Raw genomic sequence first — 24,299 nt, forward strand, 5'->3', positions numbered from 1 at the left:
CCTCCTGTGTGTTATGTTTTACGGAGACGTGGCTCTGTGAGGACATCCCGGACAGCGCGCTCAAGCTGGAGGGCTTTCATCTGCTGCGCGCTGACCGGCAGGCCTCTCTCTCTGGTAAGACCAAAGGTGGAGGTGTCTGCTTCTACATTAATAGTGGCTGGTGCACAGATGTAACAGTGATTGCTCAGCACTGCTCTTCCTCTCTGGAATACCTTTTCATTCACTGCAAACCGTTTTATTCTCCGCGGGAGTTTGCTTCATTCATCCTGGCCGTTGTTTACATCCCGCCAGATGCAGATGCGCAGGCAGCTCAGTGCGCACTCGCGGAGCAGATACTGCACATGGAGCGGACATTCCCGGACTCTCTCATCATTGCTCTTGGGGACTTTAACAAAGCCAATCTGAGCCATGAGCTTCCCAAATACAAGCAGTATATTAAATGCCCGACCAGAGAGGAGAGGACATTAGACCACTGTTACAGCACGATCAGGGGGGCCTATCGCGCGGTGCCCCGCGCTTCACTCGGACTTTCTGACCACGTCATGATCCACCTAATCCCCGCGTACAGACAGAGGCTGAAGCTCTCCAAACCTGTCGTGAGGACCAAAAAACTGTGGAGCAACGAGGCTGTGGAGGAGCTTCGCACGTGTTTGGAGTCTACAGACTGGGACACAATGAAGGCTGCTTCTAACAGCTTGGACGAGTTCACGGACACTGTCACCTCCTATATCCACTTCTGTGAGGACAGCATTGTGCCATCACGCACCAGGGTGAGTTATAACAATGACAAACCCTGGTTTACTCCTAAACTCAAAAAGCTGTGGCTGGAAAAGAGAAAGGCGTTCAGAAGCGGAGACAGGGACTGCTACAGAGAGGCCAAGTACAGGTTCACTAAAGAAGTGGACATTGCTAAACATCAGCACTCTGAGAAGATGCAGCAGCAGATCTCAGAGAATGACTCGGCCTCTGTGTGGAAAGGTTTTAGGAATATCACCAACTACAAGCCTAAAACCCCCCACTCCACTGACGACTTGCTCTTGGCCAACACCCTCAACGACTTTTACTGCCGTTTAGACGAGCCATCAGGCAGCCTTCACACCTCCAACGGCCCCAACAATAGAGACACTTTGGACACTCATTCCCCCACCTCTCCCCCCTCCATAGAGCCATCACCACCTTCAATCACTTCACCTGCAACACCCCCCTCCTCACCCCACACAAAAGAGGATTTCACACCACCTCCTCCCACCACAACTCTTCATATTCATGAAGCAGATGTGAGGAAGCAGTTTAAGAGTCTGAATGCTCGAAAAGCTCCCGGCCCAGACGGTGTGTCTCCTGCCACCCTCAGACACTGTGCAAACGAGCTGGCCCCAGTGTTTTCTGGCATTTTCAACTCCTCACTGCAGGCATGTCATGTGCCTGCCTGCTTCAAGTCCTCTACCATAATCCCTGTCCCCAAGAAACCTAGGATCACTGGACTAAATGACTACAGACCCGTGGCTCTGACATCTGTGGTCATGAAGTCATTTGAGCGCCTAGTTCTCTCCCATCTCAAGACCCTCACGGCCCCCCTCCTGGACCCCCTGCAGTTTGCATACAGAGCCAACAGGTCTGTAGATGACGCCATCAACATGGCCCTACACTTCATCCTGCAGCATCTGGACTCCCCAGGAACCTACGCCAGGATCCTGTTTGTGGACTTCAGCTCTGCCTTCAACACCATCCTTCCAGACCATCTCCGAGACAAGCTTTCCCAGATGAATGTGCCTGATCCCATCTGCCGGTGGATCACTGACTTCCTGACGGACAGGAAGCAGCATGTGAGGCTGGGAAAGAATGTCTCGGACTCCCGGACCATCAGCACCGGCTCCCCTCAGGGCTGTGTTCTTTCTCCTCTGCTCTTCTCCCTGTACACCAACTGCTGCACCTCCACCCACCAGTCTGTCAAGCTAATCAAGTTTGCAGATGACACCACCGTTATCGGACTCATCTCGGACGGGGATGAGTCTGCCTACAGGAGGGAGGTTGAACGTCTGGTGTCCTGGTGCAGCCACAACAACCTGGTGCTGAATGCCCAGAAGACAGTGGAGATTATTGTGGACTTCAGGAAGCACACAGCCCCACTCCCCCCCATCATCCTGACTGACACCCCCATCACCTCTGTGGACTCGTTCCGCTTCCTGGGTACCACCATCACCCAGGACCTGAAGTGGGAGCCCACCATCACTTCCGTCATTAAGAAAGCCCAGCAGAGGATGTACTTCCTGAGGCAGCTGAAGAAATTCAACCTGCCAACACGGACGATGATGCAATTCTACACTGCAATCATCGAGTCCATCCTCACCTCCTCCATCACCGTGTGGTACGCTGGAGCCACTATCAGGGACAAACAGAGACTGCAGCGTGTTGTGCGCTCTGCTGAGAAGGTGATTGGCTGCAGACTCCCATCTCTGCAGGACCTGTACACCTCCAGGACACTGGGGCGTGCAGCTCGGATCTCAGCTGACCCTTCTCACCCTGGACACAGTCTGTTTGACCTGCTGCCCTCAGGCAGGAGGCTCCGGTCCATTCGCACCAGAACCTCTCGCCATAAGAACAGTTTCTTCCCCTCTGCTGTCGGACACATGAACAATAAACGTACGACTGTTCCCACCACTAACACATGACCCTACGCTGTGTTCACTGCATCATTCCATGTTTGGCACTGATCACCACCTGCACTCATGTATATATCATGTATATATCTATCCACTTAGCACTTTTAATTCTTATTCTTATTTTTATATTTTTATGACAGTATGTTTGCACTGAAGCACCGCAGCAATTTCCTAATGTTGTAAACCTGCTCAACATTTGGCAATAAAACCCTTTCTGATTCTGATTCTGATTCTGAAATCAATCCTCTCAAAGGAAGCTGCACCAAATGCTGAAACATAGTAGCGGTTGCTCACTTACTTGGCTTGGGGATGGACAAGAGAGATTTTTAAGAGTTCCTCCTCATTATCAAAAGTCATCAGATTCACTCTGTGAGCGCAGGCGTATCTGATGTGGGACAGCGGTTTGGTTGTGTGGGCGTAAATGATGTCATCGGGCTTCACGCCAAGCGATAGGGCCAGCTCGATCTCAGCCTGCGTGGGACCAAGATGTATTTATACAAGAGCTGACTCTCAAGAACACAAACTAATCCTCATTATTTTAAGATATTCCATCAGTACCTTGCTGGCACAGTCGAATCCGGTGTCCAGAGCGCTTAGCATCTTCAAAACTGCTGTTGTGTTGTTGCACTTCACTGCATAGAAGGGTTTCACCCGAGGCAACAGACTGATCCACTGCAGGTGCCTCTCTAATATATTGTCAAGATTTACGACATAGAAAGGCTCCTCGCTGCCCTAGAAGATGCATTTTTTGGAGACCTCTTCATAATCATACAATATTTTGAGAGCCATCTCAGAACATTTGGACAAAATTAAGGAATTTGAATGATACGATGCCTCTGATGCTCACCACCGAATACAGCTGTCTAATCTTGCCATCAATGATGTCACTGATGCTCCTTCCAGTCTCTAATATTTCAATGGGATTCCTCTCAAGAGACAAATCATGCATGACTGATCCATTTGTAGTTTCAGGTGCTGGAGGAGACACGGAGCAGGAAAAGGCAAAAAGGTCTAGATTCGTAAACAAGAATCAACTTCATTCACAAAAACCAAAACATCAAATTAAGTTTTTCCCCCTGTTTTCTTACCATAGGATGAAACGTTCTCCATACAGTGGAAAAAAGAAACCAACAAAGCTATATAAGCTATTTTCAAACAGGCCCGAGTGTGTTTGCAGGGCTTTCTAGCTATGCAGGCACACTTGACAAGGATTCAGTCCAACAGATACTCAGTGTGCTGTGTTTTATTAGCTGAGAACAGACTTTTCTCCACCTACCTTTAAGGAAAAAAACAAAAACCCCCCCCCAAAAAAAACCCAAAACAAAGAACATCAGTAGTATTTACTTTACAAAACCTGCAATACTATTTTTTTTCCTGTGCAATGTCAATATGTCTCTAAACTAACTACACTAGGGAACAGCCCGTGAGGGTACGTTTCAGTAGTGTTTCCATGTGTGCGTGCCATTCTGTCTCTAAACATGACAGCAGCAAGTTTTCAATGTAATGTAAAACTTTGTTAACATGACCCAACTCAGCACTCCTGCAATCTATTATAATCCACCAAGGTCATCAAGATCAACTCGAATGATTTATCAGTCAAAAAATAATATAAAGCCTTATAACTATGACTCTTATAAGTATGATGACAACATAGGCATAGAGGGAATGATACAAGGATGTTAAAAATGACATTATTTTGGCCTTTGAACTATTCTTCAAATAAAAAAAAAATCTTCATGTCTTACTTTTAAAGCTATGCTTTTCATGTTTGTATAAGGTGACCTGAAAACCTGTTACATCTTTAAAGTATCATCAAGAGAAATCATCTGCTGGGCTAGGTATAAATACACAGTAGTATAACACTGACGTCTGCAATGGTACAATAGCGATGGGCTAATGGACATCTGAAGACTGCTGGGTACCACAGACAGGAGCTTCAATAACTTTATGAAAAAGTGATGATGCAATGACTACGCTGGGAGATGAAAATCAGGAGCCCCTCATGTTTTACAACTTTACCTGACTCATCAAATATGCCACAGAAGGCCAGCATAAACAGGCAGTGAAAATAAGTTTGTGCTGGGAATCCTGTGTGAACATGTGCAATAAAGACATTTTGACCTTGAGCACCCAGACCCACAATGGCCTGTCCTCTGGGTGCATACTTACTCCCTGAGCACCTGGCACAAACAGTGGCATGCTCTTACAGCAAAACAGCATTTCTCAGGTTTCTATATTTTTATTATGCTCCCCAGAAGTCCTGCGCTGGCCACTCCACCGCAGGCCTGCACCTGCATAGCGAGCAAATATGAATCTGTGTCAAATTGAACTCTTCTCTGTGTGAAAGGACGTTACTGGTGATAAGAGCCGCGTCTCTGCGGCATTTCCCACACAGAGACGTGACTGTTACGTTTCGGTGTTGTCAGTGTGTTGTTTTTGGCGTGACTGTTATGTGTTTCCTGTTTTACTTTGAAAGTCTGTGTTATCTTAGTCTTTTCAGTTTACGTTTCCCTGTCTCGTCAGTTCTGAGTTGCCCCAGCTGTGTTTCCCTCTTGTTGTCCATTTTCCTGATTGCTCCCTCTAGGTATTTAAACCCTGTGTTTCAGTGTGTCATGGTCGCGATCTCCCCCGGTTGCCTAGGCCGGGGCGTAACATTGTGTGTGTGTGTTTTTTTTTTTCCTTTATTTTTACTTTTTTCGTGTTGCACTCCGGTTGCCTAGGCCGGGGTGTAACAGTGACACAGTGTGTGCTTACAGCAACTGGAGTGCACTCCGACTCGTTTTACTAGCAGGCAAAGCCCTCGCCTTCTGCTCAGAGAACGAAGTTCACCAGAAGAACCAGCTGCAGTCCACAGGACGAGACACTCACTAATGATTACCAATTATGTTGCAAAAAAGTAAATAAATACTCAACTGCCTGGGAAGAGCTATTGCACTTCCTGTGAATAACAATGAGGAAATTACTCTAGAAACAGGGTGCTATTCAGTCCAGAGTGCTTGTGAGACAGTAAGTGAATGAGGAGCAACAACTTAATCTATTGCATACATCTGCTTCTACAAAAAAAGGCTGTATCTTAAAAAACCCCAGAAAACATCAACTTGTAAGATGATGCTTTACTCCAACTAAAAGCAAACCTGTAAAAACAAAGCTGCAGATATTGAAACCATGTAGCCCAGAGTGGGGATCTGATAGTATTAGAAGTTCCACTCCATTACTAGCATACACATACAGGTGTGCAGATGCCTCTCCCCTGACCAAAATAGACAAAATTTAGTGGGAAACGCTGCTGCAACTAATCTGAGCTGTTTTCAGTCAGCTAGTCCAATTTTTCAGCCTGAAGTCAATGCATCAGATGAGGAATGAGACCACAAGACCAGGTAACACATCTTGTAAAGCTGCCTAATTAACAGCTATGAAATCACTGACTAATGATGAATCACATCCATCAGACCTCTGTGTGCTGATAAGTAGGAGGGTCTGCAGTTTTTAAGTGTCACAATTCTCTGTGTCTTAAATACACCACCGAGGCTGAAAGAAATAAAACTAAAACCATCTTTGGTACTTCTAAACATCAACAGTCTCTCACGTCTTAATGACAGGACTGTGGTATTAACATTTTTATATTTTTGCCTGACTACAGAGAGGCTTAACTTGATTGATACAGTAACTCTTTTCCAGCCTTACAGAGCAACATGCTCTGTAAAGGACATACTGAACACCGAGATCTGGGCTAATAGCTTGTTGAGAATCACTTTGCTGGTGTAAAATACAACTTTATGCCTGTTAAACTGTTATCTTTGGAATTTTTGTAGCTTTAACTGAATAGGTGAGTTTCTGCAACAGGCTGCCACTAAAGGGCCTACACATACAATTTAAAATGAGTTCTGTGCCAAGATGTCTGTTATGTGTAGACACGCCATTGGTTTGTCTTTTTTTGTTTTTTGTTTAAAGAGCCACAGGTCATTAAATGGCTTACAAATCCCTCGGAAAATGTTCAATGAAAGGACTGGGCCAAAAATGAGTGAAAAAGCACTTCACAAAGCCTGCAGGAGTCCTGTTTAGGAGAGCTTGGAAGCAAATACAGGGAAGGCTTAAGACTTTTACAAGCACTGTTTACTTCCGGACAAAAGCAACATTGACCGCTGGTATAGTGGAGGTGTGCATTGCCCGTGTTTGTCTGGACCATTTACCTAACCTGAAGATGGAAAAAGACATGTGGAAGCGGCCTCATCTCTGGGTCGTACAAGGCTGAAGTCCAGCGCTGAGTAGTGATGTGCGGATCGATCCTGAAATATCGATTCCTCCGATACCAATCATTTATGTTCTAGAATCGATTCTCACATTAAAATATCGATATTTTAGTAATTTAGGGTAAATTGTAGTTTATCATTAACAGGAACACAGTGGAAAGAAACTATAACATTCGGATTTTCTACATTCAAAGGAACTACTTCCTCTTCCGCCTTTCATAGTCATGTGCGAAATACGGCTGTATAAATGTCTCGCAGCCCCTTGGCGTGCGCGCTCACAACAATGGCTGAGCGTAATTGTGCGGACGTATTTTACCTCCACAAACAGCTGAGATGTGGTTTGCGATACATTTGGCAAAAAAGTGAGGTGTTGTGGCCATACTTGCCAACCTTGAGACCTCAGAATTAGGAAGACATTCAAAAGGGTTGTTGGGGGGGAGTGATAAATAAATTTTACAGTGTTTATCGGAGAAAATACGTTAAATGTCACCGTTATTATTGGCCGGCCCAGAAACAGCGGGGGTGTCCAAATTCAGAGGCTGCTTCCACCTGAGGACCGGCCTTCATGGTCTAAAGAAAGCCGTCACAAGCTCCCTCGGTGGAGTGAAACTCTGCCGTCTGCTCCTTGCTGTCTAAAATATAACCGGGCGCTGACTTAAACTCTTCTGTTTAATCAGTTTTCTGCTTGATGTTTATTCAGCTGTGTGAAAACCCCGGAGGAACCCTCCCGAGGGAATAATAAAGTTAAATTTAATTTAATCTAATCTAATAACTTTAATCTCAGCCAAACCGATTTACTCACGAACAAATAAAACACTGAAAAAGCCAAACAATAACATTTTTAAATTATCAAAGTGACTTATATATCATGTTTAACCCGAGTAGTGAAAGACCGCGGGGGTTTGAAGACGATGCGTCGGTCGGCTCAGATATTTGAAGTTTACACAGCTACATTCTGAAAACCTGAAACCTGAAAATATGTTAAAAGTTTTTTTTAAATTTTTATTATGTTGCTCTTTGTTGTTTGCTTTCTCTTCTGTTTTTTTTCCTCCATACAGGTGATCCAGGTGTTTTGCGGGGTTTTTCTTTCTCCCCCCCCCTTCTCACCGTCTCTTCTCCCCTTTGGTTTTCAATCAAATGGACCAATATGGCAAGGCCATGATGATCCACTTGGTAAAATAAATCTGCTTGGCATCTTTCTTGGCCTTAAGACAACAATTCTGATGGCTAAAGATCCAAACGGGACACAAAAAAAGAAAAGAAAAGAAAAAAAAGTTTCTTTGCGACCCAGAAAGAGAAATAAGAGTAATATTAAAACTAAGTAGCTGCCGCCGTTGTTGGAAACTGGAATTGGCTGCGCCTGCTATGAATTCTCGATATGGTTTTTCAATTTTGTTGCCCGGGTGGAAAATCGGGAGAAATTCGGGAGAATGGTGGCTCCGGGAGATTTTCGGGAGGGGCACTGAAATTCGGCATTCTCCCGGAAAAATCAGGAGGGTTGGGATGTATGGTTGTGGCAACATCACTAACCTTGTCAAACACCTCAGAGTAGGGGAGACCGGGGATAGTTGTAACGTGGGTCAGTTACACTTCCAATTTCTCCAATCAGGGCTAAGTTTCAAATGATGTGACTCATCCTGTGCATGCCCAACTCAGTTCTGCTATCACATGTGAAAAATCAGCACATTTTGTCAAACACAGACAATTTAACACAAAAAAAGTAATTTGTATGCCAAAAAGTAAGTTTTTCTACTTTATTTCAATGTTTAATAGCATTATCTGCTTTGCAGTTAAACTCATCAAACTTAAATTGTGTTATTTGTATGTCTATGGGGATATATTCTGTGTAAGTCTTTAGTGCTAATGTTTTAGCCGTTGGCTGTAATGTTAGCTAGTTCATGGCTATAGGAGTCTGGGTCAGTTGTAACAGCAACAGTCTGGGTTAGTTGTAACAATAATGCAGATGTTACAACTTACCACACTATTACTTTAACTTATATTAAACAAGTTGGGGCAACGACATCAGCAGAGAGAGCTTCACTGGTCGCATTTGTATATGCGGTTAATGCCATTGGCAACACAATTCCTCCACTGTTTGTGTTCCCACACATACATTATGCAGACCACTGTGTCAGAGATGGACCAGTAGGAAGTACTGGTAGTGGAAATAAATCAGGATGGGTGCAAGAAACAGATTTCCTCATCTTTCTGAAGCACTTTGCAAACCACACCAAGATAAGCCATGATAAAAACTAATGGAATTGCGATGCTGGTGAACAACTACATTTTTTCAGCTTCATTGTTATGTTCAAAATTGGTGCAAGAGTTGTAGGTTATAATGCCCACTGAGCCAATGAGGCCAAACTCAAGGAAGACCAACCAAAATTTATGAAATATTCAGTTGCAGAAAATTCCATAACTTGTCTTTTTTGGGGGGTTGGAATATGTTCAAAAGCTAGATTTCTGCATTCTGTCACACACACACACACACACACACACACACACACACACACACACACACACACACACACACACACACACACACACACACACACACACGGCTCTAAGTGCATTCGTGTGTTGAATAAACAAAGATTACTTGTTAATATTTTGTTAGTACCCTTATTTCATTGTGTTACATTTTACCCCAGGATATGTTACAACTAACCCAGACTATGGGGTTAATTGTAACATTTCACTCTTTGTGTTTGAGACCATACCATGCAATGGGTAATTGTGCTGCAGAGAAAATAGCTGCACTATTTAATAGCAGAGACATGTAAATACTTTGCATTACATTTTGAATCCACTACCTTAAAAGAGCTCCAATTTACAGACAGAAATGTCAAAAATGTTACAACTATCCCCGGTCTCCCCTAAATCATATCACAGGATATGACAAGTGTATGTTGAGACGAACTGAAGAGGAGGACAGGGACAGGTGCTGCTAGGGCGACACAGACGTCTCTCACGAAGTCCTTTAGTGCTGCAGGCAGGCAAGGTGTTCAAATAGCGCACAACTTAAGTTTTTTTATTTCTATATGATGAACTCTGCATTATTAAGTGATAAGAACAAGTAATCTGATGACCTATGTCCAAATAATGATGTCCAAATAATTTCCCCCAGGGATCAATAAAGTATTCTGATTCTGATATAATCATTATGACGCTATAATTTGAGATACAATAAATAAAATGAGTTTTTGTACAAAGTATCGGTATCGGATCAGTATCGTCGATACCACCCTGAATATTACTTGGTATCAGATCAGAAAGGAAATCAGTGGTATCGCACATCACTAGCGCTGAGTGACGGTGCAGGTAGCAGACTTACCAGGAAGAGATGCCCCCTACAGGCTTATATAGGAATCTGCTGAGGTATGAAAACAAGCTAGAATACCTTCTACTTCTGTCCAATCGCTAAGAACACCGTGCACACATAACTTCAAGCTAATTTTTGACTTGCCCTAAGGTTAATCCATTGTTTATTGTTGATGTTAATCCATCATCACAGTATAACAGGAAGCCAGGATATCAGTCTGTGCAGTTAGGAAAAAAAAATCATACATTTTAACTGCTTTGGTGCAAATCAAAGTGATAAAAGGTGAAAAGGATATTATGCAATTTACACACGCAATGCTATTTATATAAAAAAACCAAAGCATTTGCAGATGGATAGTTACACAATGGTGTAACTATCGTCTTAGTGTAATGTATGCTTCCTCTCTGGGCATTAATCACATATGAAATCTACCTCATGTTCCTGTTTCTTTCATTTAAGGAACATTTCTAGATTGCAAGCTACAGTCTGCCCCTCTGAACTGGGGAAAACTGGTCCTTTGTGTCGTTGTGTCAAGATTATTGTAATCCTTCGTTTACCAACTCAGATAAACTGTCGCTTTCATCCTTACAAGCTAGAAAAAATGTTGCAACCAGACACCAAACGTACTATAGCAAGCAAGTTCACATTGCGCTGATTTTATTGTTTTTATGATGGCTCCCAGTTTATTTTAGAATTTGTTTTGAAATTCTCATACTTGCATACAACATCTCCCACCCCATGCAGCAGACTGTGACAGCACTGAGCAGCTCCTTCAGTGGGAGACTGCGGCACCCACGGTGTGGGACGGAGAGATTTCGCAGGTCTTTCCTCCCCACTGCTGTCAGACTCCATAATAAAGACTTTAACTGATCAAGCACACACATCCATACATATGCAATAATACTAAGTGCAATAATCCTTTCTGTCATCGTTGTATTTTTACTCAGTTGTATATAGTATTTGTATTTGTATTCGATTTTTATCTTATTGTATATTTATTTTATTTTATTCTACTGTATATAGTATTTTATTTTATTCTATTCTGTACAGTTGTGTACTGTATTTATTCTTATTGTATTCTAATTTTTGCCTCATAACTTTTGCACTGTCCACTCCTGCTGTGACAAAACAAATTTCCCACGTGTGGGACTAATAAAGGTTATCTTATCTTATCTTATCTTAGCTCCAGACTAAATATTTCAGCTTCCTGTTAAATACACTGCTGCTCGCTGTCTTTACTCAGAAAACTGAGAGGACCGAGGCCTGCAGTGTGTGGCCCTAGTGTTCAGGAACAGAACCTCCTCTGTTTAGCTGCAGTTAAAAACTTTTCTGTCTAAACAGACCTTCTGTTTTTTTCATTGTTCATCTCTTTATCAAGTTCTTTTTTTTTTTTTTTAATTCAATGTGTTTCCTTAGTCTAATATGATCCCAGTGTTAATAGGAAAATTAGGAGCTGTAAACCCCAAACTGAAAGAGTGGCTCTGGCAGATTTCAGGCACAGCATCAGAGAAGACTGTAGTCCTAGAATCAGATGATGCAGAACGCACAGAGCTCTGGTAGATGACATGCACAACCATGCTGTGATGTGACTGTGCTGACCAGTGTTGTTCTCTAGCATATCGAGACTATCTCTCCACACCGTTACATATTCCATATGTACGGGGTACGACCCCCCCCGGTCGTGGCGTGTGGATATTTCTTTAAGACACTCCGGCACGCCCGGCTACGCCCCACAGCTACGTATAAAACAGCTGTGCAGACGTGACACCGGTGATCGTTGATCTCCACTTGTTGTGTGTGTGTGCGAAGGAGTGCTTACCTTGAGAGTGCTGTGTGTGTGCGCGTCTCTTGGAGCGTGCTTCGGCATCCTCCGTGGGCGATGTATTTCTCCCTTCTAGGTCCCCTGGTAGCCCCGGTATTCCCCTGGTGTCCCCGGTATTCCCCTGGTGTCCCCGGCCTGTTGGTCCGGCTGTCGGCTTGCTGCGGCCCGCTCTCCTTGGCCTCTCTTGCGGGGAGGCTCGGCACTCGGAGCGGGTGCTGTCGCCTGGGCGCTGGGTAGCTTAGCCTGTGGGCTACACGGCGGCTCGCGGCGTCGGCTTGCTGTGTGACTACTGTCAGCTGGGCTGCTGTGTTGCTTGATCCCGGTGGGGACACTGCTTTGCATCGCTAGCGTGTGCCGTCGGCTAGGCTGCTGTGACAGCATAACACATAGGGGTAAACAGTCACGGGAAGTAAACAGCTTCAGTGTTGCTATCGGCTAACTGCTGTGGCACGCTACATAGGGGTCACGCGGCTCGGCGTTGCTGTTACGCCATCGCCTGCTCGCTCGGCTCTGCTGCGGCTGTGTGCATAAACGCCGCCAGCAGAGGCTGTGTCCCACTCTTCCCTGACGGTGAGGTGTGTAAGGAAGATCGCTTGCCTGCCCTGCGGGAATTAACAGTGGGTTTGGGTTTCAGGCTAGGGCGGCACTTCCCCGTTGGTGTGTGGCCCCGCCCCTTGCTAGCCACGCTGTATGGCGGGCCACGCCTCCCCGACTTGCCTTGAGTGTGGCATTCCTATGCCTTTGGAGGATGGGCACGAGCACTGTGTGCTGTGTCTGGGTCCTGAGCATGCTTTGCTGGCTAGGGAAGCCCCTGCCTCGTGCATGAATTGTTTTATTCTGCCCGAACGGACTAGGGACGCTCGTGCTTGGTATTTTTCTGTCAAGCGACCCGCACCTCCCTCATCTCAGGCCTCTCAGGCGCAGGTGCGGAAGATAGCTGCTGCTGACGTAGACTCTGGTCCCGCAGCTCCATGGGCCGGGTCCCCTTCCTCGTTTGTCGACCTGCGGGCCCCTCCCATGCCTTTCCCTCCTGTGACTCCGCCCCTGGGCCTGTGCCATTGAATGTGGACTATGGGGAGGCGGACGTTGACCAGGCCTCCGTCCTCTCCTCCGATGCCTCCCCCCTGTCTCCCGAGGTGCCCCCTGCTGGTTCCCCTGGCACGGAGTCTGGCCAGTTGAGTTTCTTTCAGCTTTTGGAGAGGGCGTGCCGGGCGCTTGAGCTGTCCCTCCCTGAGGTGCCGGTCTCGGCGCCTTCTCGGTTTGATGACGCTTCACGGCCTCAGCGCTCCTTATCTCAGGTGCCACTGCTGCCTGATTTTCAGGACCTGGTGTGCACACAGTTTGAGGCCCCAGCGGCCCTGCACCGTTGGTCCCTTGCCTGTAAGCGCTTTTCGGCCATGCATGGCCGGGAGCGCATTGCCTGTGGGTCCCTTCACCCGGTTGATCCGTCCCTGGCCCCCCTGGTTGCCCCTTCGGGCTCCCTCCTGGGGCGGGCGGCGTGCCCTAACACTAGGAGTCCCAGGCTTCTACCTTTCTACCTTTAAAACCCACCACCAGCCAAATGGCTGGTAGGCTTTTAGCTAGGCTTTAGCTTCAGCCAAGTGGAAGCTAAATTGGCTAGTCATTCATATGTAAATTAGGTTGTTAGCTGGGAATTCTGGAGGGAGGGGAGTGGGGGTGTGTGGATGAGGGGGTGGGGGAGCTGCTAAAAGCTGTGAACTTCCTTTTGTGTTTCATCTTGATGCATTCTCAATCATCCAGGGAAATAAATCTCCAAAAGTCACCAACTTGGAGTGTTTCAGTTTGCCGTCTTAGGGAGAAATCAACACACATGGGTGTAGGTCCTTTGTTGCTGAGATTTATTGATAAAAACAGTACAAAAAACCAACCATTTGTACACATATTTACAAATAATAATAAAAAGTGAGTGAGTACATTTCAACATTTTCAGCAATCACTCACAATCCTGGCACTGCCATGGTATCTGTAGTCTGCATTTACCACATGTGTATCTGTAGCAGTGAACACATCGCACAGTGGCATGATTGTTCTTGCATTTGTGTTTGACCTGACACATGGCTCTTTTTCCAGGACTAGGTGTGGAGGGTTGTGTCCAAATCAAATCAAATTCAAATTTTATTTGTCACGTACACAGTCATACACAGTACGATATGTAGTGAAATGCTTGGACAACTACTCGTGACCTAAAGAAAACAAAAAAGGAAAGGCTATGAATAAGATAGGAAATAAATATGCAAAATTAAAAAGGGTAAATTTAACTAGGAAGGAATAAAATATAAATTAAGGTTAAAAATGAAATAACTGTACAACACAAATTAGAATGAAGGGTAAATTTAACTGGGAAGAATAAGATAAAATATATAAATTAAAGTTGAAAATAACTGTACAACAAAATACACAATACACAATATAGAACTATATAAGAATGTATGAAGAAATCTAAATATAAATAAATATATACACAATAACAGCAGCTGTACAAGTATTAACTGGAAATGAAGAATATAGTGACCAGTGTTGTGCAAAAACAATGTCCAGAAAGTCCAGTGTGTGTGTAAGAACCATATGTGTGGGTCAGTACTGTGTGGTGGTGTGATTGAGAGACCGTATCGCCTGCGGGAAGAAGCTCCTCCTCAGTCTCTCTGTGTTGGTCTTCAGGGAGCGGAATCGCTTTCCTGACCTCAACAGAGAGAACAGTCCATTGTTGGGATGGCTGAGGTCCTTCACGATCTTCCTGGCCTTGGTCCAGCACCGCCTGCTGTAGATTGAGTGCAGGTCAGGGAGCTCGGAGCGGATGGTGCGCTCAGCTGACCGCACAACCCTCTGTAGAGCTCGTCTGTCCTGCATGGTGCTGTTTCCGAACCAGGTTAAGATGTTTCCCGCCAGGATGCTCTCTATGGTGCACGAGTAAAAGTTCCTGAGCACCTTGGAGGGCAGTTGGAAGTCTCTCAAGCGTCCGAAGCGTCCGAAGCAACTGTTCTTTTCTTGCCTTCTTCTCAGCTACATGAGAGTGAGCCAACTCTCTTGCAAGCTCCACCACATTTACATATGAATGACTAGCCAATCCACTAGTGGATTGAGGAATTTCCCTGCGAATCTTGTTGACTGTGCCGAGGATGGTGGTTTTCAGTCTAAGAAGTTTTTGCGCAAGTGAAAGCGATGTGAAAAAATTGTCCGTGGTAACATTTCTGCCCTTGTCTAGGAATGGTTCCATCAGCCTCATTACTACATTTTCAGAAAGTCTCTCCCCAGTGGGACGATTGGGGTCCTTGCCAAGATATGGGAAGACATTGCAAATGTACTTGGATTTTAGGTCGCAAGCCACCCAAAACTTGATCCCAAACTTGTCAGGTTTACTTGCAATATACTGCAGGAAACAGCACCGAGTCTTTGATGGGAAAAGCTGTTCATCAACGGTGATATGTAGACCAGGGTTGTAGCACGTGATGCAGTTGGTGACCAATGATCCCCACACACTGGAAATTGCAGCGAACTTATCAGTCTTTGCTTGATTTGCTCCATTGTGGCATCAATCAGACCACTGGTATAATGTTGAAATGTACTCACTCACTTTTTATTATTATTTGTAAATATGTGTACAAATGGTTGGTTTTTTGTACTGTTTTTATCAATAAATCTCAGCAACAAAGGACCTACACCCATGTGTGTTGATTTCTCCCTAAGACGGCAAACTGAAACACTCCAAGTTGGTGACTTTTGGAGATTTATTTCCCTGGATGATTGAGAATGCATCAAGATGAAACACAAAAGGAAGTTCACAGCTTTTAGCAGCTCCCCCACCCCCTCATCCACACACCCCCACTCCCCTCCCTCCAGAATTCCCAGCTAACAACCTAATATACATATGAATGACTAGCCAATTTAGCTTCCACTTGCCTGAAGCTAAAGCTTAGCTAAAAGCCATTTGGCTGCTCTCCGGGTTTTAAAGGTAGAAAAAGCCAAATGGCAGTCCGTGGTGATGTAAGTGCTAATAGGGATGTGAAAACCATGGACGGCCTCTTGGCTCGGCTGCATAGGTCTATGGCGACCCAAGCCTGCCTGTCTAATTCGTCGGCCATATTATCGCTTCATCTGCGGCATTTGGCCCGTCGATTGCAGGCTACCTCGGGCAATCTGGAGGGCGTGAGTGAGTTGCTGTCCACGTCCTCTCTCCTAGCCTCACTCATGAAACATCAGGCTATTGCCACGGGCTCTTCCTTGGCTGCTTTTTGGGTGGCGCGTCGCCATCTCTGGCTGTCTCAGTCCCGGCTCCGTTCGGATGACCAGGATTGCCTCATGAGGCTCACGGTCGACCCTGCGGCCATGTTTGGCCCCGGTGCGGCTCTGCTCCTCCAGCAGGCTACGGAGACTCGCCGTGCTACGCAGGAGATGTCGCGGGGCTTACGCAAGCGTCCGGTCAGGGTGGGGCGGGCTCGTGCTTCTGTGTCGCCTGCCCCTGCTGCTCCTACTTGGGGTCCTGAAGATCTCCGGACCCAGCTGGAGGCCTTTCGTAGGTGCGGCAGCCGCGCTCAGGCTCGGAGAGGGGGCCGGGGTGCCAAGGGCCAGTCGTCCTCTGGCCGCCCCCCTCCTTCCTGACGTTTCCCCGGGCCAGGCCGTCCTGCCCGCCTCCCTGGCTACAGAACAGCGTAGGGTTGCCTGGTCGGCCCTGGGGGCAGACCCTTGGGAGGAAGGAACTGGGGTCCCTTCTATCGAAGGGCACCATACAGGAGGTGGACGCCAGGGACCGCCGGGTGGGGTTCTTCTCCCGTTACTTTTTGGTCCCGAAGCGGGATGGGGGTCTCCGTCCCATTCTGGACCTCAGGGGCCTCAATCGCTATCTCCGGCCCCTGAAGTGCAAGATGCCCACGGTCCCCAGGGTGCGTCAGGCCATCACTGCGGGGGACTGGTTTGCCACCATCGACCTGAAGGACGCCTACTTCCAGATCCCTATCTGGCAGGGTCACTGGCGGTTCCTCAGGTTTGGGTTTGAGGGGCGGATCTTCGAGTTCCGCGTCCTCCCCTTTGGCATTTCCCTGGCGCCCCATACCTTTACCAGGTGCATGGATGCCGCCCTTGCTCCTATGAGGTTGCGGGGTGTCAGGGTTCTCAATTATTTGGACGACTGGCTTATCTGCGCTTCCTCGGAAGAGTAGTGTCGCAGCCATGTTGCCCTGTTGGTCTCGCACATTCAGGCTCTGGGACTCCGCCTGAATCTCAAGAAGTCCAGGTTGGAGCCGTCCCAAACCACCACCTTTCTGGGCATGTCCCTGGACTCCGTCAAGGCCTTGGTCTCCCTGACGGCAGATCGCCGGAGGGTCCTCAGGGCGTGCCTGGCCTCCTTCAGCCTCCACTCTCGGGTGCGCTGGGGACTGTGTCTCCGCCTCATGGGCCTGATGGCTGCTACAGTGCAGGTGGTCCCATTGGCTCTCCTGCACATGAGACCGGTTCAGCGTTGCCTGCTGTCTCTCGGCCTCTGCCCGCAGCGGTCACACCTGTCCACCGTGCTGGTTTCCACCGGGCCCTGCGGTGGTGGAGGGACCCTGTCAATCTTCGACAGGGTCAGGCGATGGGTCCTGTGACTCGCCGGCTCGTGGTCTTCTCAGACGCCTCCCCAGTCGGCTGGGGGGCGGTCCACGAGGGTTGCGGGGTCAGCGGCCGCTGGTCGGGCCCATGGTTGTCCCAACACATCAATGTCCTGGAGTTGCGAGCCGCGTTCCTGGCACTTCAGCTTTTTTCGCCTCGGCTGCGGGGGTTTCATGTTATTGTCCGGACGGACAGCACCGTGGCGGCTGCCTATATCAACCGCCAGGGTGGGTTGGGCTCTCCTCCCCTCTGCAACATGGCCACCAGACTGTGGTTGTGGGCCCACCCCAGGTTTCTCTCCCTCTGGGTGGTCCACGTGCCTGGACCCCTGAACACGGCAGCGGACATGCTGTCCAGGGGGGGCCCGTGCCCTGGGAAGTGGCGACTCCACCCGCAGGTGGTGGTCGGGATTTGGCGCCGGTGTGGCAGGGCAGCGGTCGACCTCTTTGCCTCAAGAACTTTGACCCACTGCCCCCTGTTCTTTTCCCTGAAGGCCGACGATCCCCCCCTGGGCTGGGATGCCCTGGCACACCCCTGGCCCCGGGTCCTCCTGTACGCCTTCCCCCCCTTCTCCCTCCTTCACTCGGTCCTCTGTCGAGTTCAGACCGAGGAGATGCGGCTCATTCTGGTGGCCCCGCTATGGCCTCACATGCCCTAGTTTTCGGCCATTCCACCCCTCCTGGACGGCGTGCCCTGGCCGCTCCCGATTCGGAGGGACCTCCTGTCGCAGGCCGAGGGGGCTCTGTTCCATCCTTTCCCGGCAGGGCTGCGGCTGACTGCCTGGCCCCTGAGAGGGAGGGGCTCGGCGCCTTAGGCCTCCCTGCCTCGGTCATTGACACCATGCAGGAGTCTCGGGCGCCTTCCACCAGGGCTGCTTACTGCTACCGCTGGGGACTGTTCGCCGCCTGGTGCGCGGCCCGCGGGCAGGACCCCCATGGCACGACGGTGGACGTCATCCTGAGCTTCCTGCAGTCCCAGCTGGAGGCTGGCAGGGCTGCCGCCACATTGCGTGGCCTGGTGGCTGCCATTAAGGCTGTTCGCCTCGGTCGCTCAGACATTAGTGACGCCGATGCCGTCTTGATTTCCCGATTCCGCGGTCCCCCCTTGGGATCTGGACCTGGTCCTTGGTGCCCTTGCGCACCCTCCCTTCGAACCTCTGCACGAAGCGGGGTTGAAGTGGCTGTCGCTCAAGACCGCTTTTCTCCTCGCTATTACGTCTGCTAGACGAATCGGCGAGCTGCAGGCCCTGTCGGTCCATCGTGACTGTTGCAGATGGCTACCGGACGGTCAAGGGGTGGTCCTTCGGCCTAACCCCGCCTTCCTGCCGAAGTCCCTCTCCGATTTTCACCTCTCCCAGTCGGTTGAGTTGCGGTCAGCCCCCACTGGCGGTCTGGATCAGGAGGCGGCGCAGCGTCTCCGGGCCCTGTGCCCCATTCGTGCACTGGCGCTGTACATTGCTCGTACTCGGCCATTTTGTTCCACGGACCAGGTGTTCGTCTCGTTCCATCCTGGGTTGCTTGGCAGGCCCCTGTCCAAGCCCCGGTTGTCCCGCTGGGTCGTGGAGGCCATCCGCCAGGCTTATGCCTCGGCCGGTGTCCCTCTCCCCTTGGGCGTTCAGGCCCACTCTACGCGTAGTGTGGCCACTTCCTGGGCTTTGTGGAGAGGCGCCTCCCTCTCCTCTGTCTGTGAGGCAGCGACGTGGTCCTCGGCCTCCACCTTCACGCGGTTCTACCGCTTGAATGTGGCTTCCAGCCCATCCTTCGGGGACCGGGTGCTGGGTGCCTTTCGGCAGTAGCCTTGCCCCGGCCTGCCAAGCTCCTGCTGGCTGCCTGGGAGCGGCCGATTGTTGCGGTTCCTGCGCGGGACCAGCTCAGGCCAGTCTTGCACCTTGCGGACTGTGTACATATGTGTATTTGTATATAGTTCTTTGGTCTTCACTCTCGGCGGTTCGGTTGCACTGTCTCCTCGCGGGGTGTCTTACAGAGTTACCCCGTACATATGGAATATGTAACGGTGTGGAGAGATAGTCTCTCACTAAGAGAACCAAGGTTACAACGTAACCGTACATTTGAGTTTATTGACTTTATTGACAATTGATTGACTCATGAATCACTAACACTGCAAGATCTGCCAGAATAGCTTCATCACTCTGTGTATTATGTAAATAAAACAATGTAAAGATATTTATGATTCTCATAAAACCATGTTTATTCACAACAGAACACAGAAACAGTGTTCAAACTGAGTCATACTATCTCACACTGCGGAGCAACTGAAGATTTTATCCTCAATGTGTTAGAAGCGGGGAAAAATGGGCAAGCATGAGGATTTGAGTGAGTTTGTTCAATTATGGTCAAATTGGAATGGTCAGATCATCTCTAAATCTGTACCTCTGGTGCGGTGTTCCCGGTCTGCGGTGGTCAGTATCTATGAAAAGTGGTCCAAGGAAAGAACAGTGGTAAACCAGGGACAGGGTGATGAGTGGCCGAGGCTTGAGTGGCACCGTGTGGTCTGATCCAACAGACGAGCTGCTGGTGAAAAAGATAATGCTGGTTCTGATAGAAAGGTGTCAGAATACACAATGCTTCAGGAATGGTTTGAGGAGCACAGCAATGAGATTGAGGTGTTGACTCAACCCAGTTATCTGTGGGATGTGCTGGATAAACAGATTTTCTCAGTTTAAACATTCAACATGTTTCCTGTGTTCTGCTGTGAATAAAATCAAAATTTTACACATTGGTCACATGTCTTCTCCACCAAAGCAGTGCTGATGGGAAAGGAGTGCTTGTATACTGTATGTGAAAAGTAACCTAGTGCTTTATCAGCTGATCGATGATGCTAAAACACGGTATTATGCTAATCATAAATCATATGCTATCCATGTAAATAATACACAATAAAAGACTGAATCAGTCAAAAGTACCTGCTGACATCATGAGAGACATTTTCTGTCTAAATGCTGGTTACTTCTCTTTGCACCCTCTAATAACGTCTCTGTTTTACAAGCTTGCTGCATTTGACTTTGTTTGGCGTAGATGTTTTCCCAGTCATCTAAACCAAACTCTAACTGTTTGGTTATTGGATACAGTGCCTGCCCTGCAGCCTGCAATACAAAGAATAGCTGTTGAAGTCAGCTCATTAGGCACTGGATGATGTTTTGAATTTTGAATTCAGTTTAGTTTTATTTGTGCCAAATCACAACAACAGTCACCTCAAGCAGCATAGCTTCCTAGCCTATTGCAGTGTAATTAAGGGAGGGTCCAGCTAACTATAACCTTTAGAAATATTTTAAGCCTAATCTCAAAAATAGAGATAGAGTCTGTCTCTTGAATCCAAACTGGGAGTTGGTTCCATGGAAGATGGGCCTGGAAGATGAAGGCTCTGCCTGCCGTTTTACTTTTAAATTTCCCAGGAACCACAAGTAATATTAGTCTTTCTATCAATATTTGGTTAGAGGCCCCTGGCATATGCGACTTCAGTAAATGACATGCACACACACAAAATGCTCTTTCTTCCCATTTCTGTTAATACACCAAACAATTCATATGTTAAGTTTGTTCTGTTAGTATCTCTACAGAGATAGACAATCACTGTGGAGCTTATGTCACACAACAATAAAGCTCTCATTACACACAACAGGTTCTTCATTCAGTCTATGAAGACACTTCGTGTTTGCTGTAAATTCAGATGATTATTATCAAAGACCAGTCCAGCAAAAATCAACACAGAAAAGTTTGTACTCGGAAGTCCACAATAGATCTAGATTGCTGTTCAAAAGTACAAATTATATTTCTTATAGTAGCTTTAAATGTGGCTATCAACAAGCTGGTGGGGGAGCATAAATCATGAGACTGAACTTTGATGCCACATTTTGAATCTAGATTCATTCAGTGCATAGTTTTACTTTCATTAGATGCTTGCGTTAGGTTTAGGAAGGCGTTGCTGTTTGAGGTACCCAGTGCATTTATACCAAGCAGTCCTACCCAAGTGTTTGTATACGTCTACTTGTACTTATGTTTTCACTTCTGATCATCATAAATGGTCATGATCTGCATGTAGTGGTACAATTCACCATGTCTGTTTATAAATATTTCTCTCAGATGGCTACCACTGATGGTGATGCAGCATTAGTCATGTGTACCTCACCAGGTGACACACTAAGCATGGGGCCCTAACTTGCTGTAACTGGTAGTGTTTTTTGTGTAAAGAAAGTCTCATTTTAATGCTTGTTTGTTGTAGGTGTGTATTTGCTCTTTTTCTCTTGAAAAGTCAACTGATTATGTAGTATGGCTTGGAGGTTCCCAAGCTTGCACATAAACGTGGATATGCTGAACGCACAATGTGTTGCAGAAATAGAGCCGACACTATTTAACAACTACTTAACAAAGTAAGCTAATAAATAAAATACAAAAAAAGAGAGAAAAGGTACTGAGTCTGACACTTGAGATTGGCTGCTGGACTACTTGTTCAATGTGTCAAGCCTGACACTTCTGAAAGAGAAAACCAGAAGAATATAAGCCAATTACAGAGTTATTCACTTAATTTACTGCTAGTGTCAATTAGTGATGGTAAATTTGATTCTTTTTACTGAATCGAGTTTTAATGAGTCACTCACCAAAGTGAATCGGGTTTTTTGAGTCATTTGATTCACTGAGTCAGTTGACCAGAGAGTGCAAAAAATGTACATTTTCACTCAAATTTGTTTCTCTTTTCATGTAAATACTACTGCTAAGATGAATGATTCTTAAAAAAAACTATTTTATAGAGCAAAAAAGAGCAAAAACATTTCTAAAATTAAGCAAGTTCCTATCAAAATTGCTTAATAAACATTTATTGTGTTTATTTGTATTTTATTAGTATTTTCCTTAAATGTGTCAAATATATATTTTCTCATCTAAATGTCCACTGAGCTGTGAGGCAGGCAGCGGTAATGCGCCTTAACATTGGTTGCCAACCAAGAAGAAGAGGAAGCTGTTCGCCAGGAGGGAGGGGGTGAGTGAGTGAGTGAGTGGCTGTATCCCAATTCAGGGTCTGCAGCCTTAAAGTACGCAGCCTCAACGATCCTCAAGGGCCGCGTACTTAAAGACCGCTAAGGCCGGAAGTGCGAGGCTTGTGAAATGGGATGGTCTAGCCTCCGTTGCGCTGCCCAGGTTGCCTATCAACCATGATACTAACAGCTGGAAACGTGTCATACAGCTTTGTTTAACATAAATGAAGGAGAAAATCTTTTGTTCATTTGTTTGTTTCTTTCTACATGAGCTTTGATCATTCTCTGTAGGATTAAGCTCAGCTATTGAACGGCGTATATTTTAAAGTAAAGGCTTTAAAACCAAGTTAGTACAAACGTAACTAATGTCACATAACTTTGCCGACATGTGGCCAACAGTAATGTTTTAATGTTCTGCGTTATTAAACATTTGCACATAAATAAGTGACATAATATTCAGCACTTAGTTTACTAAGTTACTCTTCGGTCGCCCCTCGTCCGCCGTTTTTTTTCGGCAGAATTATCCACACCCACCGCCGCACTATGCATTCTGGGATATGTTGGGCCACGAAGTCTACACTGCCACAGCCTTAAAATTCAGGGAAATGAAGGACACATTTCAGGGCCGCATTTCGAGCAGCCTTTGAATTGGGACAGCCTTCGGCGCGCCGCTGTGACGTAATCGGCCTTGAAATGCGTACTTTAAGGCTGCAAATCCTGAATTGGGATACAGCCAGTGATTCGCTTACGCTTACGATTCAGCACAGGAAGGGAGGGGGTGAGTAGCTCAAATGTGCTGTTAGCATGTTAGCAGAGTGATGCTACTGTGAACCGAGGAGCTATTTTCTTGATGTGAGCTTCTACTCAGGGGTTTTTCTTCCAGTTCAGAGCAGAAATGCTTTTGTTAAGAAACTGGCTGTTGTTTCCCCCCCCCCCACAATTTTAATTATAAGCTAGATATATTTCTACTAATGGAATTAGTTTGCTAACAGCAACAGGGATGAGTCAGTGAGTCAGTTGGGCTTGTGAATCATGATTCACAAGTCAGTAAAGTGATTCTCGAGTATTGAACGATTCGTTCACGAATCGAACTACTTTGTGTTAAGTGCCAGCAGCTCCGCTCTTGAGTAGATGAAGGAGCTGGTTCCAGAAGTTTTAAAAAGTGCGTTATCCATACTACTGTATATCTAAGAGGTAGAAAGTAAAGTGACTAAAGGAAGGTAAAAAAAAAAAAGTTTGAAAGACTAGTCTAAAACAGTTAAAAGTTAAGAAACAAGTACGGTGTTGCAGAGTTACTTGGAAAGGCTGACGTCACTCCAGCGCCATCTTACTATCTTAACCTGCTACATACATAATGGATGACAGTATTTTCTGTTCTCCGACCTCCTTTCCTACCTTTAGGTCAGCGGTCCCCAACCCCCGGGCCTCGGACCGGTGCCGGTCCGTGAGTCGTTTGGTACCGGGCCGCGAGAGTTGAGGCTCAGGTGTGAAATGTATAGTTTTCAGGGTTTTTTATTGGTTTTCAGTGTTATTTTGTTATCGTTTTTATCGTTTACTCTGTTTTCTTGGGTCTTTTCACATGTGTTATGAATAAATTTTCTTTTTTCGGTACCGGTACTAGTTTTATTTAGTTGTTTTTATCCGCGACACCTTA

General features: G+C 46.8%; 1 protein-coding gene across 2 annotated transcripts in view; it reads right to left on the reverse strand.

Annotated features, from left to right (window-relative positions):
• LOC146670884 (ornithine decarboxylase-like) overlaps positions 1-24,299 on the reverse strand; it is a 50,824-nt gene that overhangs the window by 3,974 nt on the left and 22,551 nt on the right. The window contains exons 1-4 of one of the 2 annotated variants that reach the window (XM_085403006.1): positions 12,052-13,683; positions 3,508-3,635; positions 3,219-3,392; positions 2,959-3,131 (exon numbers count right to left, since the gene is read on the reverse strand). In XM_085403006.1, the coding sequence (XP_085259132.1) occupies positions 2,959-3,131; positions 3,219-3,392; positions 3,508-3,609 (449 nt within the window). In that variant the 5' untranslated portion in view covers positions 3,610-3,635; positions 12,052-13,683. Of the gene's footprint in view, positions 1-2,958; positions 3,132-3,218; positions 3,393-3,507; positions 3,636-12,051; positions 13,684-24,299 lie in introns of those variants that run through there. The other variant, XM_085403005.1, reaches the window with a different exon arrangement.

Source organism: Rhamphochromis longiceps, linkage group LG4 (assembly GCF_057381845.1).
Source record: "Rhamphochromis longiceps isolate RC_006_pf linkage group LG4, R_longiceps_female_GT1.1, whole genome shotgun sequence".
Classification (NCBI taxonomy): domain Eukaryota; kingdom Metazoa; phylum Chordata; class Actinopteri; order Cichliformes; family Cichlidae; genus Rhamphochromis; species Rhamphochromis longiceps.